At 33.2% G+C, this 16,239-nt stretch overlaps 1 protein-coding gene across 2 annotated transcripts in view; it reads right to left on the reverse strand.

The window, feature by feature from the left end:
* The window catches only part of LOC123696966 (lysine-specific demethylase 3A-like), a 132,273-nt gene that overhangs the window by 102,447 nt on the left and 13,587 nt on the right, over positions 1-16,239 (reverse strand). For both annotated transcript variants that reach the window (XM_045643365.1, XM_045643364.1), the window contains exon 2: positions 812-961. In XM_045643365.1, the coding sequence (XP_045499321.1) occupies positions 812-961 (150 nt within the window). The remainder of the gene's footprint in view (positions 1-811; positions 962-16,239) is intronic.

Below are 16,239 nucleotides of genomic sequence, written 5' to 3' on the forward strand. Positions count from 1 at the left end.
TTATGTTATCTCATAGATATTATGATAAGCCATATGACCATTACATTATAGAGAGAAACAGGAACATTATAACGATTTCATAATGGTAATTTAATATATTTTATTACACGAAATTCGTGCAAGCCAAGAAAACGTGATCAGCATAAAAAATAGGTCTCCCGAGGTTCTTGCGCCTCGTGAGTGCATACATGAATACTGGTCTAAATACACAATATTTTAAATTCAAGTGCATTAGGCATGCAGTACATACACATAATTAATTGATAGAGGAGATATGCGGGTCTACAGTAATGATGTCAAGGTTCATAGCTCATTAGAGTAAGTACTTTGTTAGATACATATTCATATCTTTAAGAATTGCCAGATAAATACTAGACTTCGTGCATGGAATTATTTATAAATAAGATACGTATCTAATAGAAAACGTGTTTACTTAAAACTAGACAACACAATAGTTCAAACTTATCAATAAGAACTCTTTAGAAATAGTTCTTTACATATTTATCTTAACCGTGAACAAACGACATCTAGGTACTTAATTAAGGGTACAAAATGTTATTTCTCGTTTTAATCAATCTTATAATTTTCCATTGTAACTGGCGTTGGTATGCATAGTTGGATAAAGATTAAGGAGAGTAAAAAATGATCCCGTAAACTTCTAGATATATATGCATTTGAATTCGAATACAGTACTACTAACGCCATCTATTATCAATGATGCAAATCAAGGAAAATGTACAGAGTTGCATTGCTGTGTAAACTAGTTTACAAATTTAACATTAATTTCTATGATAATAAAAAAGAATCTTACCAGAGCTGGCCATTTAACTTCTTTATTGTCTACTTTTCTAGGCGCCCACACTAAAGTTCTTTCAACTAAAAACACACGAAACGTCCTACGCGAGTACACCGCTACCCATTCCCGACGTTGCCAGTCAACGCCATCATATTCCACTAAAACCTGTAACAAATAAAAATAAAAATTAATGTATCAAACAATATCGCAATTGAAATGATGCACGATTAAAAATGACCACGTAAACATCTCAAAATCTTTATAAGCGCCATCTTGCGTCGAGTAGCTAAACTAAATCTATCTATACAGAGTGACTGTTTACGTAAATAGTTTTATTATAAGGAGCGATAGATGGCGTTACATGTATTTTAACACTGTGCAAAACCCCGCCCAAATCACGATTCGTTTACTATTTGCTGTGTCCAATCTCAAGGTTACATACATATGAGTAAAAGAGATAAAACATATCATAAAAAGAGAAAAGAACAATAACAAAATATGTATCAAGCACTTGGATATTGAAGTTTATAGTTTATGGAATTGCACTTTGCAAGTATTGCCCGGTATTTAAAGGTTTCTGACTTCTGTTACAATTATATATTATTATTTTACTAATTTGTTTATATGATTCGGCATACCAATATTTAAAAGAAATACAAAAATGCGAATAGGTACCTAAGTGCTTCACATTTGAGAAATTTCACCCGTCTAATTCCTCTTAGAAAAATCTGTCTAATAGCTATTAGGCAGATGGGATTTCTCAAGCATACCTATTCAATGCACCCGGCACAGAATTTATGCAATTACGTAGGTATTCTGAATGTTGGATTATATTTATCGAATTCTTTTTAATTCTTCATCTACAAATGAGATCATAATAATTATATAAACTATAAAGTAACTACCTACCTATATCTTTAATATTTATTGGATTCATTTGTTTACGGTTTACGTTTTCACCTTCAGCTTCGTTATTTCATGCGAAAGAAGGTTGACATAATTTCAACATGACTTCAAAGAATTCGTGCTCTAAATAATAAGTGAATTAAAAATATAAACATACAGTAGCAGGTCAGTGGGCGTTAAATAATTATCAACTCAATCACAGAAATACTTAATGACTACTCACGCTTGACCTCAAGGCAGTCTTAGCACGTAATGTTGTTTTCAATGTCACTGGGAACTTATAGATTCATATTTGATATCTATTTTAATGATGTATAAAATTTAAATAGTTATGATACGTATTATACTTATGGCATAATATTATGTATGATTGTTGGCCCTTACACGCGTGTATCAGTATTAGTTTAAATAAATAATATACTTATCCGTTATTCTCTCTTTATTCCTAGTAGGTATGTATAATGTATATTATAAAACCGCGGGAACCTTGTAAACGGTTTGTGAAACCTTGACTATACCTAATTATTACTAGTCAGATTTATTGATGTAAGATGATTTATTATCTTTGAATCTCTATTACACTATACATAATATGTATTATCTGTAGATATAACTATATTATAGTTAGTGTAATAGAGATTCAAAGATAATAAATCATCTTACAGTATAATAATCATCAATACATCTACAGATAATAACTTTAATGTTATTTCATAATTTATCGAAATAATAATCGTTCAGAAATGTTTTCGTTACTTTCAGTCTATGATAACATGTGTGTTGTTTTGCAGAACATCTATAGCAAGAGTCCAAGAATACCTTTGTCAATTACATTGTTGTGCACAAGTGGATCTCATATATTATTATAATAATCCCGTTTAACAAGATAATGCATTTAAAAGATATAAGACTGGAATTATAGAACAATATTATCGCAACGTTATGACGTTAGGTAACTTTCCATGTTTTCAATCTTTATGGCCTATAGTTTATATAAATTTTAATCTATAGTGTATATGTACTTAATAATAGCTAAAACAGATTTGTAATTAATAAATTTAGTAACTATGTATTTACAATAAATTATAGTATTTTATGGATGTTACACACTGACCTCTATAACTATACGCTGGACTGGCTATCCCATACAAAATGACAGCTATTTGCTGTGCCGATTCAAAGCGCCCCCGGTGAAAGTTCTGAGAACTAATAAGATTACAAATTTCGTCGCTTCGTTTTGTTTACACAGGTTTAACCTCTGGATAATCTGAGTCTGAATCAAAAATAGTGTCGGTAATATTTCTATCATTGTAGTCGATATCAGAAAAGTTTTTATCGATAATAAACCATTTGTTTTACATCACAAGTATTAGTTCCATTCCCCCTCACTGGCCTCACTGTTGCCGTCAGCGCCAAAATGGCGATTTTCAAATAGGCACAAAAAAATGACAGCAGTAGCCTGTCCAGCGTATAGTTATAGAGGTCAGTGATGTTACATCACATTGAATGCATATGCGTAATATATTAATATTTAACATAATAATTGATTTAAACATAGTGTTGATTCCTGCATAGTCACCATACTTAATAGAATACTTTTTATAACACTTAATAATCGATTACACAACTCCAAAAATATTTATTATAGTACATTTTTAAACTCCAAAAAAGGCACAACCCACAACAAATTATCAAAGAATTCGTAAACAATGACTGCGAACTTTTATTTAGTCCACGTTATAACTGTTACTGGCCCAGTTCGCTGAAGCCCTACCGTGTGACCTTGTCACCGTATCCGAAGAACAATATTCATTACATGCAATGTGCACATTGAGATGCTTGAGTATTGCTTTAGCTATGCTGGGATGAAGTATGTTATGAATGCATGCAGTTTACCTTATTATTAAATAAGGCCGTGCACATGATGCAAGTAGCACTGTGTTTTATTGTGTGCTATTATTTTAATTGTCATTGACTTAAGTGTTACATAATATTATACGAGGCGGATATCTCTGCCGCTGCTCTCTGCGCTCTCGGTCTTCATCTCTGCGGTCTATAGAGCAAAAAATGTATTTTCGCGAAGAATCTATATTAGGTAGGTACCTAAATGTTGAACGTTTTTGTTTGGTATACAATTTGTTTATGAACGCTTTTTGCATGATATAATAAGCTCTCAAATAATTATTGAAGCATAGACAAATACCTACGATGATTCATGATAGTACGAGGGGCATGCCAAAAAAAACTAGATACTCGAAAACCATAATATTTATTATTTGTTACTTATATCTATCTTTTCAAAGTATTCACCCCGAGCACGTATACACTTTTCCATGCGTTTAAACCACTTGGAAAACACCTCTGACCACTCTTTTCCAGATACCTCGGAAATTTCGAAATTATAGGCAGCCAGTGCATCTTCCTTGCTCTCAAATCTATTTCCTTTCAAATTTTCTTTAATTTTGGGGAACAAGTAAAAATCACAAGGTGCCAAGTCAGGAGAGTATGGCGGGTGAGGCAAGATAGACACATTTTTTGAATAAAAAAAATCAAGTGTTCTGGCGAACGTGTGCGCTGAGGCGTTGTCGTGGTGCCAAAGAAGGTGCCGGATTCCTGACTTCGGTCGCTTGTCACATCAAGCTGACAATACTAAGGGGGCACAAATTGACACATACCACTCAGAATTAACTGTTCTTTGATCCTCTAGCACTACAGTAGCGATATGACCGGTCTTACAAAAAAACGAGGCAATCATTTTTTTTTGCGTGCTGCGTGCACGACGACATTTCGTTGGTGTTGGTTCATTATCGAAGCACCATACAGTCGATTGTCGTTTTGTTTCGGGGTCGTAGTTATACAGCCATGTTTCGTCACCTGTAAGTATATCGTATACGTTTTTCTTCTCGCCTCCGTCGAATTTCTCTATCATAAATCGGCACCAATCTACCCGGCGGTCTTTCTGCTCATCGGTCAGTTTGTGCAGCACCCATCTTGAACAACGCTTACGGAGAGAAAGGTGATCATGAATAATGGTTTGCAACGCTGCTGATCCAATACCCAATTCTCGCTCAAGCTCTACATATCTAATTCGTCGGTTTTCGCGAATAAATTTTTCAGTTGCTTTAATATTTTCTTTAGTGACTGCGGTTGGCGGCCGACCTGTCCTCGCTTCATCTTCAAAGCTTCCCCGTCCTCTTTTGAATTGAGCAAACCAATTAAAAACTGTTGCTCGTGAACAAGCAGATTCACCAAAAGTAGTAACCAAAAGTTTAAAACATTCTTGCGGCTTTAAACCTTTTTTATAATCATAATAAATCATAGCGCGAAAATCTCGTCGATTGAGTTCCATTGTTGCAAGCAAATTCCCGCCAGATTGTTACAAAAATAAGCCTTTATGAGCAAAAAATATTTGAATTCAAATATGTTCCATATTTAAATTTGACACTAAATAACTAGTGTTTACGATGGTGTATAACTTGCCAGTATCAAATTATTAAGTAAAGAGCATCTAACAACTTTTGGCATGACCCTCGTAAACAAATATTATTATTTATTATTAAACTAAACACAATTTTGAAGAAAAGGTTTCTCTACAAAGATTTAAAGCAATAAGTACTAAGTATTTTCTAATGTTTGATTTTACGTGAGTACCACACAGTTGCTACAAACTAAAATAAGTAGCGGGAAGCGAACCCAACGTGGGTTAGACCACAATAAACCAGCATTAACCACTAGGTCAAATGGATTAAGTGACGTATGAGTTAAGACTATAATATATCCTACTACGCTCCCAGCATGTTTGAAGGTTACTTCATTGCTAGGCAACAACTTCCCAACCACGCTCCAACGAAAACATAAATACCGCTTACGTTATCCTAACAAAATTGGCATTAAAATAACAGATCATGACGAGCACTTTCATTGTAGCAGACGTTGGTAACGTTCCAAACCACGGACATCTCTGATTGTACCTAGTTGAGTTCGAGCTAAAACACGCATGCACCTTGCCAAACCTCAGACTATGATCTTTCATCTTAGTACGAAGATATATCCCTAACTTTGTACTGAAGATCTGAAGAATAGTTCTAGACACTATAAATCCCAATATAAATTAATGATGAAGTCTGTGCAAGAGGAGCGGTGAACAATATACCCAAAACCAGGGAAATACAGCATATGTAGTGTATTTTTTTATTTCTTCAATGCACAGAAGACACTATGGTAATAATTAACGACCCATAAATATGTTATCATATTATGAAAACAATACACGTGGAATATTAATATTGTTTTGATGTTAAATAGTTTTTGTACGTTTGTACCTGTGTTTGTAGTTTGTACTGTCAAAAATCAAAATACTCCCACTGTTTGTTTCGTCATGTTAATATGTTTTTCTTATGTAGGTATTAAATAACAAAAAAATCATCATATTATTCAATATACATTTCTGTATACCCTCAAGCCAATGCCCTTGCTCTACATATTTCTAAACCAACCTGGAAAACTTTAACGTACATAAGTTTTTCGATTCTACAAAATAACAGAATGCGTCATACAGTCTAGGTATTGTAAACAAAAGAAGCCGTCTTGAGTCTCTCTAAATACCTTCTTTAGCGTGGTTCAATTACTGCTCGGTTGTTCAGGGTTACAGTAATTTACTGCTCTATTTAACAAGAGGGATTACAATTAATGTTGAATAGCTTTAAATTTACAAAAAATATGAGTGTACGTGTCTAAAATCTACTGCGAATTGTTCAATATAAATTGAAAGGTAGATAATAGTTGGTCGTTCTATAGCTATGGCCTATGTTATTGCATGTGAATAATTTTGTTTCTTGGATATTTTAATGTACCTACACGTTGGGCGCCATTAAGGTCAACGAAGTACATTAGGCCCAAGATGAACATAATGTGTTTACTGTGTGTAATTTAGACCGTACATTGTACATGTTACAGGACTGTTTCTGTTACAAAGAGAATGAAGGTTCATGACATTAATAAGATTAAGTATAGGATGCTAAACTTCCTGTAACGTGAGATTAAATGTTTCGGTCACCTAATTACATTTATCAAGCCAAATTATATAGGTACTTCAATAATTTAAGTTTCCTCGCTTATACAAAAAATATCTGATCTGAGAGAACAAGGAGAAAACCCGTTCTCATACAAGTTTTTAAACGGAATTAAATCGAGCTCGCTTTTGAACTTTAGTTTTCAACTAAAGTCGCTTCCAAAATAGCATTTACAAGATATTCACACTTATATGCACTATATTAAAATATTCCATACCTTTCTCACTACTTTGCATTTCATTTTAATTTTATAGTCTCTATCACGTATGTATGATAGTATTTTTTATACTTTCCATTTTATGTGATGTGTGAATGATGTTACATTTTAGATATAATCTACCTCATATTCACACATAACACTATAATCTATACGATTACTGCGCACATCATCTGTGCAAGATGCATTTTTTCATTTTTCCTTAGCGACGCGACGCGACGGCTACCACCTGAACATTATGATTAACTGACTTCTTTTTAAACATTACAAAAGACAGTTTTGATAAAACTCAATCTTATTTAATTTAATTCATCCAGCAGCATTCGCAGAGCACGCGGGAAACAAGTTCCAATAATAGAAGCTGGGTACTTATTCAAGGTTGCGTAACTAGGCCAAACGCGAAACATTTCAACTGCGACCGGAGTAAAATCACTGAATACTTTCTTGCTATGAATATTTATAAGTACTGATTATAATAGTTATCTGCTGTGTAATAACGTGATTTTTTGTAACTTTCGCTACATTGAGGAATGTTAACGATCGTAAGAGTATAAGAGGATTGTTTTTATTCACATACTATAGGTTTTTCCCCGTTCCCGCAAGAATTTCGGGAAATCCTTTCTTAGGGGACGCCTACGTTATGACATCTACCTGCATGCCAAATTTCAGCCCGATACGTCCAGTGGTTTGGGCTGTGCGTTGATTGATCACTATATCAGTCACTATTTGCATTTTGCACTATTTGCATTTTGTACCTACTATTAAGGGAACAAAATTGATAATTCAATATATTGATTAAACTATAAATTTAAATTTCCATCCAAGTTCCAAGCTATCCCATAGGGTTTTATGAAGTCGTCAAATCCGTGAAATATCGCATTTCTAAGAAAATTTAAATGACGATAGGGAATAATGGAAAAAAACAATATTTTAATTGTACGCAATGATATGTATTTCTTTTGATTTTTATTACGATTGTATTCACTAACACATATTATGTAATTGATTAAAAATAATTAAAATATTTGTCCGTGACGCAATAAATAGGTACCCAATACCCATACATAAAATATCTTCATAATCTCCATTAGTAAATATTTTATTAAATTCTTATCAACTTTAATGTTCATATCAATTTGTCGGTCAAATTGTGATATTATAGTGTATCAACCATTAATTAACAACAACAAAAGGCTATGCACTTTAACTACGTATTGCATCTACGGATATGTTATCAAACCAAACAAAGCCAATAAAGATAAGCAATATTTTGAAACAGCCGAACATTATCTTTTGACGTATTGCTGATTAAAATTTTAAATATCGTATGAAATTTTCATTCCCACATTTTCACATAACGGCATCGGGAATGACAACAATTCGAGGAGGACGCTTCACGCATTTTCCGCCGGGTTCAGTGGGTCAATGAACGCGAGGGGCGGACCAGTCGCGCGATCGGTTGCAAAACATCGTCGACGAACCTGCCCGCCGCGCCACTTCGCGTGACAGACTGCTTTCTATCTGTTTGTTCACAGAAGTTGATAACTTATTTGCGCTATTTAACAAATATCACGTAATAACTATAGTACTATTGTTGCTTGAACAGAATTGTATAGCTGTACGTGAACGAATATAGTTTCTTTAATCGAACGTTCAATTGCCTAACAACGATGATAATTGTGTTTCTTACGAGGGCTTATTCAATTTAACGCAAGTCAAAATCTCCGCGATCTATTACGATAGATCGCGGCTTGCGCTATCCTTTTACTATGAATAGCATAAGTCCACAGGAGAGCGCCGAACAACATGTCCTCTCTCTGGAAAGGCTCGCTGCCGACTGATTTTAATCGGGTCGCGCGCAGTGTTTTATAGTACTTTAAAAAAAATTGTAGAAAAATAATAGAGGTACCTTAGTTGATTTTTAAAATTTTATCTTATAAGTAAGACGTTCTTTTATTGCAATATGTAAAAATAATATTAAACTAAGTCAAATATCTTGGTGAAAATAATCATTTTGTCGACTATAATTTCTAAAAAAATTCACATTGTTCGGATTTTAATTTCGTAAGTTAGGAGTCCAAAATAAAAAAATCTTTTAACTAACTATTTTAATAAGGATTTTTGCAGTTAGTTAAAAAAAATTGTGTGTTAGATCTGTCAGCGATTTCAGATATTTTTAGCTTCGAAATTGACACTAAAAGCGAAATCAAGTAATCATCGGCTCAGTTATCTTGATGGTATTCACAAATACTGTATTAATTGAAAAAAACTCTTAACTAACTATATAGACAATAAAATTTCCTAAAATTATTAGTAATTCATATGTTTGTAAGATAAGTGGTTGATGGACAATCTGGTTTGAAAAATCACATATTTGAGCCAAACAGCGCACGGACCGCGTACACGGCCTTACGACTTGCGAGTATAATACCCTTTTACTGCAGTGTTCTGTGAATTGGAGAGGTTTTCAATTAAGAAAGTTGTAAAAGCTTAATTTTGAAGCAACTACCTACGAATAATAATTAGATAATAAGAATTCAATTTGAATGACAATTTAACATATAAATTGTTTTGTTCATTTGCTTCTATATCATGAAGCAGTAGGTATGTTCTATGTATCATAAATAATGCTAGACAGACAAATGTAACATGACGCTAGGTGTAACGAATTTCATCTCTCCGTTCCCACGAAGTACTCTAAATATAAACATTACGTATACCGGTACAATGTTACGCTTTTAGCGTTATATAATCCATATGTACTATTATATATTTGTACTAACGTAACATCCCATGACTAGCTACGAAGTACGAATGTTTATTCATATGATCTTATACTTATCTAATATACGACAAGGATTCATGGATAAAATATATAATTTATTTGTGGCCTTTATTTTTTATAGGAAACTATTATAATTTATCCGTCCATCCATCCGTTCTCCATCACCTGATTTGTTGAAAGCATACTAAATCCTAATCTTAAGAGCATTGTTAATTATATGAAATATCATGTATTATTCTCAAATGTTCTAGCATGATTCCCAATTAAAGGAATTAAGAGAGGAATAAGGAGAATAGTTGTAGTAAAGCAAGTTAGCCTTATAACTCTTATAGTGCATATGTATACTACATACTAAAATATTATGGTTTTTCTCCTAAATAATGTACCAATTAAATATTTATTATAAATTTTAACATTGAAAGCCACCCTCGGTCCTTGACGCTCTCTTTTGAATAAATTACAAGTTGTAATTTGAGATTTCAGTACAGTATTGTAAAGAAATTGTTACATAGCTTTAGGCAATACTTTTTTATTTATGAAGAATAAATATAAACGTAACAACGCCTTTTGCTACAAAGACGAGTTCAGATTTAGTTGGAAACAGGATTTTTTCCTTAAATTACACTATGCACCTTTACAATACAATACAAGATGAATTTTTTTGTTAGTTATACCAGTACTATTAAGTATTCTGTGGTTGTACTTTATAGTTACAGTACCCACCGTTAATAAAATTATACACATAACACAAGTACCTACACTCTCAGTTTTTTATCATCCTAGAATTAGTACTGTAAAAAAGCAAGGCTACATAATTGCTTCTAAGACATTCAATTAACATTAGGCAGATCGATTATTCCTTTTTAAGTTTTTTAAATGCCAGACGAAGTAAATAACAAAATACGATACAAGCAAAATACTATTTTCCGTGAACTAAACAAAATAGCAACAGGAGTGTCAATGTTCGTGTTGACCTTGTTTATGTAGCACGACCTTCAATCCATCCATATTCAATGAGCTATACTTCTAAAATACGTACCTTTATCAAAACAAACATACACGTATCAATTACGCATATATGTACCTATATAGTACGCGAATTCGTACTTCACCATGACTCGTATGCGGTAAGTATCTATTTAGCAATGAATGACTTGACATCATTCCGCTAATGGCTGTGCGAATGTTTGCCTGTGCGCTAATGTAGCCTAAATTATGGATGGAGATCATTAAAGATACATACAGAACTATCCTACTAACTCTAGTTTAATATGCAGTATCCAATCTATAACTTGGGAGAATTACTCACTACTTAAACATAAGAGAATGCACGAAAGTTCTTTTTATAAGTAAGAATTCTTTAAAAACACGACGGCCAAAAAGGGTTACGATGGAATTTTTACCAAAGTTTTCATTTTATAAATTATCGCTGAAGACGCGAGCCGACACTAAGTATAATTGTATTTTCTTTGTATTATAAACGCTTTGAATACGCACAAATTCATCGCCCATTAATTTACATCTAAACTTAATGAATTTAAAACATATTCCATGTTTCATAATTCATTCATTATCATTTGAATAGTGTGTATTCTATACATCTAGACCAGGGTTACATCGCTCAGACTAGTTCAATTACCGGATCCGAATACTTGACTAATTACCAGAATATAGACTCACAAAATGTATTGATTGCGATTGTAAATACAATATGTAACAGATAATTACTTGTAAACTAGACGAAGGTCAATTGAAGAATGTTATATTTTGAAATAACACTTGTAGTTACTTAAATGCGTACGATTTATATTATTATCGCTTTAAGTGTTGTTCTTGTGAATTACCTGTAAGTTTAATATCGTTACTAAAATTTGTATTCGTATTCGGATTCGATTGTGTTACTCTTTTTGGTCATGTAATTTTATAGCTACAATTAACATGAACACGAGAATTTCGTATTTAAATCGATTATGTTTTTGTATTCGAATATAGGCTCCGTTATCGTAAACATTTATTACGGACACCATATTCGACACAATGAGTAAGCATGTAAAACCTGAGTTGTATTTTCGTTCAAGAATCATTTGTGGGTGGAGGTCATTTGAACATCTGCTTCACTTGGTGGTGGGGTTAATCTTAATGGTGAATGTATAAATTATTACGATTTAATGTATCTTTTGAGATTTTGATAAAGATGATAGGAAATGCAAATGTATGCGTAAGGATGGTTTGCAGCCAGTTTTAGCAAACAATTTGATTTGCAAACTTCAGTGTGAATACTTTTACAGTTCACTAAAATTACAAAAGGAATAGACTCAGGTAAGACTGGCACCATAAATAAAATTACATATAATATCAAATCTTTTTGTCAGAGCAAGCATAGAGGCAGGTGGGCCACCTGATTTCATCAAAGTATAATCTTGAATGAAATAGATACCGCATTTCAACAAAAAAGGTCGCGTTCCATCGTTACAGTATTGTATTCACTGGAAAGTGTTTCATACTGGTTGAGGTGGTTGTTAATCATCTCAATAGATGGCGCGCAGTGTGTCCCTAGACACAAAACTAAATGAATAGAATAAATTCTTAATTCGATCTCTCTGGCGGTTCACAACTTGAGACTTCACGAGTGACCGAGAAAGTAAAAGAATGTCTGCAAAATCCTTTCTCATCCACACCGCATTCCACAAAGCATGCGCTTCGATCAAAAACATTTCCATCAACCAGTATAAAGCAGAAGCAGATCCTATTTATAAAGCTCGTTCGCTCATAACGCTCAGTCCTTGGGGGATGGAGCAAATACGGGGGAATACATTGCGTATATTCGTAAGTACCCAATTTGAATATTTTAAATGGCAATGTGAATTATTTATGATTTAAAAAAAAAACCAATAGTTGTATGATGCCACCTGCACTTTTAAGTAGGTGCTGTATAGACTACAATCTAATATATAAAAATCAATGCCACTTTTCGTTATAATTCCATAACTCGAGAACGGCTGAACCGATTTCGATAATTCTTTTTTTATTATATTCCTTGAAGTACGAGGATGGTTCTTATGTAGAGAAAACGTTAATATGTACCACGGGCGAAGCCGGGGCGGACCGCTAGTTTTATATAATTTTCTTAGCTTACTTGTCATCATAAATAATAACTTAAAGCCTAAGCCTAGCCTACATAGCTTCACTTTTAATTTATTACAAATAATATTTATTCAATATAAAGTTTTTAATGGATAGTGAGACTCATATTTCTAAAATATTTTATACATTTTAAATAACCGGTACATTTATGATTTATTATAACCAAAAGAGCGAGTTCATTATCGTCCTAAGAACTACAAAATTAATTACCAACCGTCGTAAGAAAACCCGATGAAATATCAAGATTTCATGAATATTAAACAAGAGAGCAAATGAAGGTCTTATCTTCAAAAGATCAAACAAATTCAATTCAAAGACGTCTCTCGGTAAAGTTCCGACAGAAATAGAAGTTTTAGTACTTCGTTCTTAATAATTGATAAACTCTGGTATTAGCACAATTAAAACATAATTTACTTTTCACTAACTTCAGAATAGGTCTATCTCAATTACTAATAAGAGAATCCGTCTCTTTTGGATACGTTGTCGTTATTCGTTATTGGTGATCTATTTAGATTTAACTACTAACACTATTCACATCATTAATTACACAAAATAAATCACCAATAGTAGATATCTGAAAGTTAAATGAAATCAGAATTATCATTGGAGAATTTATCATCAAATCACAAGCACCTTTTAAAAATAACGGTATATCTTCAAATAGCTCGTGTTATCTAAAATCATTCCATTATAACGAACAAACAGGATCAGCTGAGGGTGCGCGTGCGTGCGTCGATGCACCAGCGGTCAATGCACGCAGCAGTTCCGGTTCTACGATCAACATATTCCTAAACAAATTTTTCTAGAGCAACTATTGACTAATATATACACTAACGGGAACGCTTGTATGATCTTTCGTAACGATTAGGTAGAGGACGGATGCTGTGTTTACATTTTTATGTGATAGACAAATAAATGACGTCAGTTCTTGCTTTATTGACTTCCTTGTGATCCCTTTAAAGGAATACAGACGTACATCGAAAATGCATTAAAATGAATATGTAGACGTAAATAGTTTTTGTTATAAGGTACATACTATATTATGTTCAAATGGAAGAAAAAGCTTGAAAAAAGGCCTTGTGTGTCTTTTCTACGGTTTCAATAAGTTCCTAACTATTTAATTAAACATCATACGATACCCACATAGCTACGTAATAATTGACTACAACAACCAATTGAGAAAAACTAGTCATTGTTGTCAACAAGTGACTACAAAAATAAATATTACGTAAATCTGAAACAAGTGTTACATCAGAATGTCCATTATTTGAATAATTCAAAGCCAGTGTCTTGGTTGAACAGTGGTCGGAATGAAAACACGTGGATTATCAAATTGACTATATTTGTAAGAATAAATTTAACTTGAATAGTTAGGCTAAGCGCGCACCACGATTTTATGCAGCGTGATTATTTTATCGCAGAAATACAACGTATGAGTTACTATGAGAATGCGCGCACATGCGATTAAATAATCGCAGCGATTTTAAAATTGTGATTTGTCACATTTTGCTGCGACTGCTCGCGACGCGATTGTCGCCAAAATTAAATGCAGAATATGAAATTCTATGGTACCGCGCGCACTGCGATGATAAAATCGCACACTCGGGCCCGGCCGGCACTTCACTTGTGTTTCGTCTGTCCAATAGTAAACATCGTAGTGGTTTATGTACTGTTTGGTAAACATAAACTCAGTAATCTGTCAAAAGTTTGAATTTATTTATTTAATTATTTAACACTTTATTGTGCAAGAAACAAAATATACATAAAGGTTACAATAATAAAAAAGCACAAAGGGCGGCCTTTTGGCGGAATTTTCATTCTATAATAGCCAAAGACTTTTTTGGGATACATCCGAAGTTCATTGTATTTATGACTAGCTTTCCACCCGCGGCATCGCCCGCGCAGTCAAAGAAAAACCCGCATAGTTCCCGTTCCCGTGGGATTTCCGGGATAAAACCGATCCTATGTCCTTTCTCGGGTATCAAAATATCTCTATACCATATTTACAGACAGACAGAGTTACTTTCGTATTTATAATATTAGTATGGATAAAATAAACCTTTGACATTTCTATCTGCTGTAAAAGGATGAGTACCAATATTGACGAATTTTTTTTTTCTTATCCTACAAAGTAGTAAATAAAGACAAGCAACTTGTACGAAATCCATGATGAAAGTGAGTAAGTATCACTATTAAATTATCGCTGTGCGCGCACCGTACTCTCTGCGATTTTCTACAGCGCGATTTTGAAATCGTGTCGCAAAAATTAAAATCGTGGTGCGCGCTTAGCCTTAAAATTTGCGTTGTTCACTTAAAAAACTCGAAATGCATGCATTGTTAAACTTTATAACTAATTAAGAAAGTTAAACACATAGTTAGGTATTCTCCTTATAATATTATCAAAAAGAACATTTAGAACAAATTTGATACCTAAGTGTTCATTGAAAACGAATACCCCTATAACTGCTAACACATTTTAAACCCATCAAATGCAGGACTAAAAATAACTTTATTACTGCTACGGCCGTACCGAAGTGCAAATTTTTCAAATGATAGGAATTAGAAATACTATTTTCTGTTTTAATTGATATAATTGCCCTAACGATGTTCAAATTAGCAGTAGTATAAAAACTTAAACGTGAGGCAACGTATGTTTTTGTTTGATACTGATTGCGTAACTCGTGAATTTTTTATGAAACATTTTTGCAATGTTTTATCTCGTTCAAAAAAACATGAGCTTGCGTTTTCCTCGAAATGAATTATTAAATTCTTAATTATTTCTGGAACAAATGAGAGCATCACAGACAAGTGAAAGTCATTTGAAAGACTACTTTCCAATATTTATTTCAAAAACAAATCTGCTCGACTTGTCATTCAAGATTGTGTACCTAAAGTTGCAAAGACTAACAAAAGCGTCATTATTACACCTTTATTGAATAAAAGTTAGTAAATTGGTTTTATTAATTTTACTGTTTTTTACATAAAGTTACAATTTTGAGTTCGAGTGCAAAATTCATCAACATTATCATACGCTACCTACTTAAAATATCAAAACGAAAGCATGAAATGAGCATAGAATCAAACTCTGACAATACATACATCCGATAGAACTTTGAACCTGTAAGTGTTCCAACGTATAAATATACACGAGGCACTTTCAATTGGCATGACGGGTCGCTATTCGTGTCAATATCAACATGCACCGAGGCGAACATAAGAATTCATTTTCATGTCGAATTGATTAAAATTCCTTAACTCTGTACTACGTACGTAGGTATACACGCAAAACGTTCTTCACATATTATTAAGCGTATAAGAT

This window comes from Colias croceus, chromosome 13 (genome assembly GCF_905220415.1).
Source record: "Colias croceus chromosome 13, ilColCroc2.1".
NCBI lineage: Eukaryota > Metazoa > Arthropoda > Insecta > Lepidoptera > Pieridae > Colias > Colias croceus.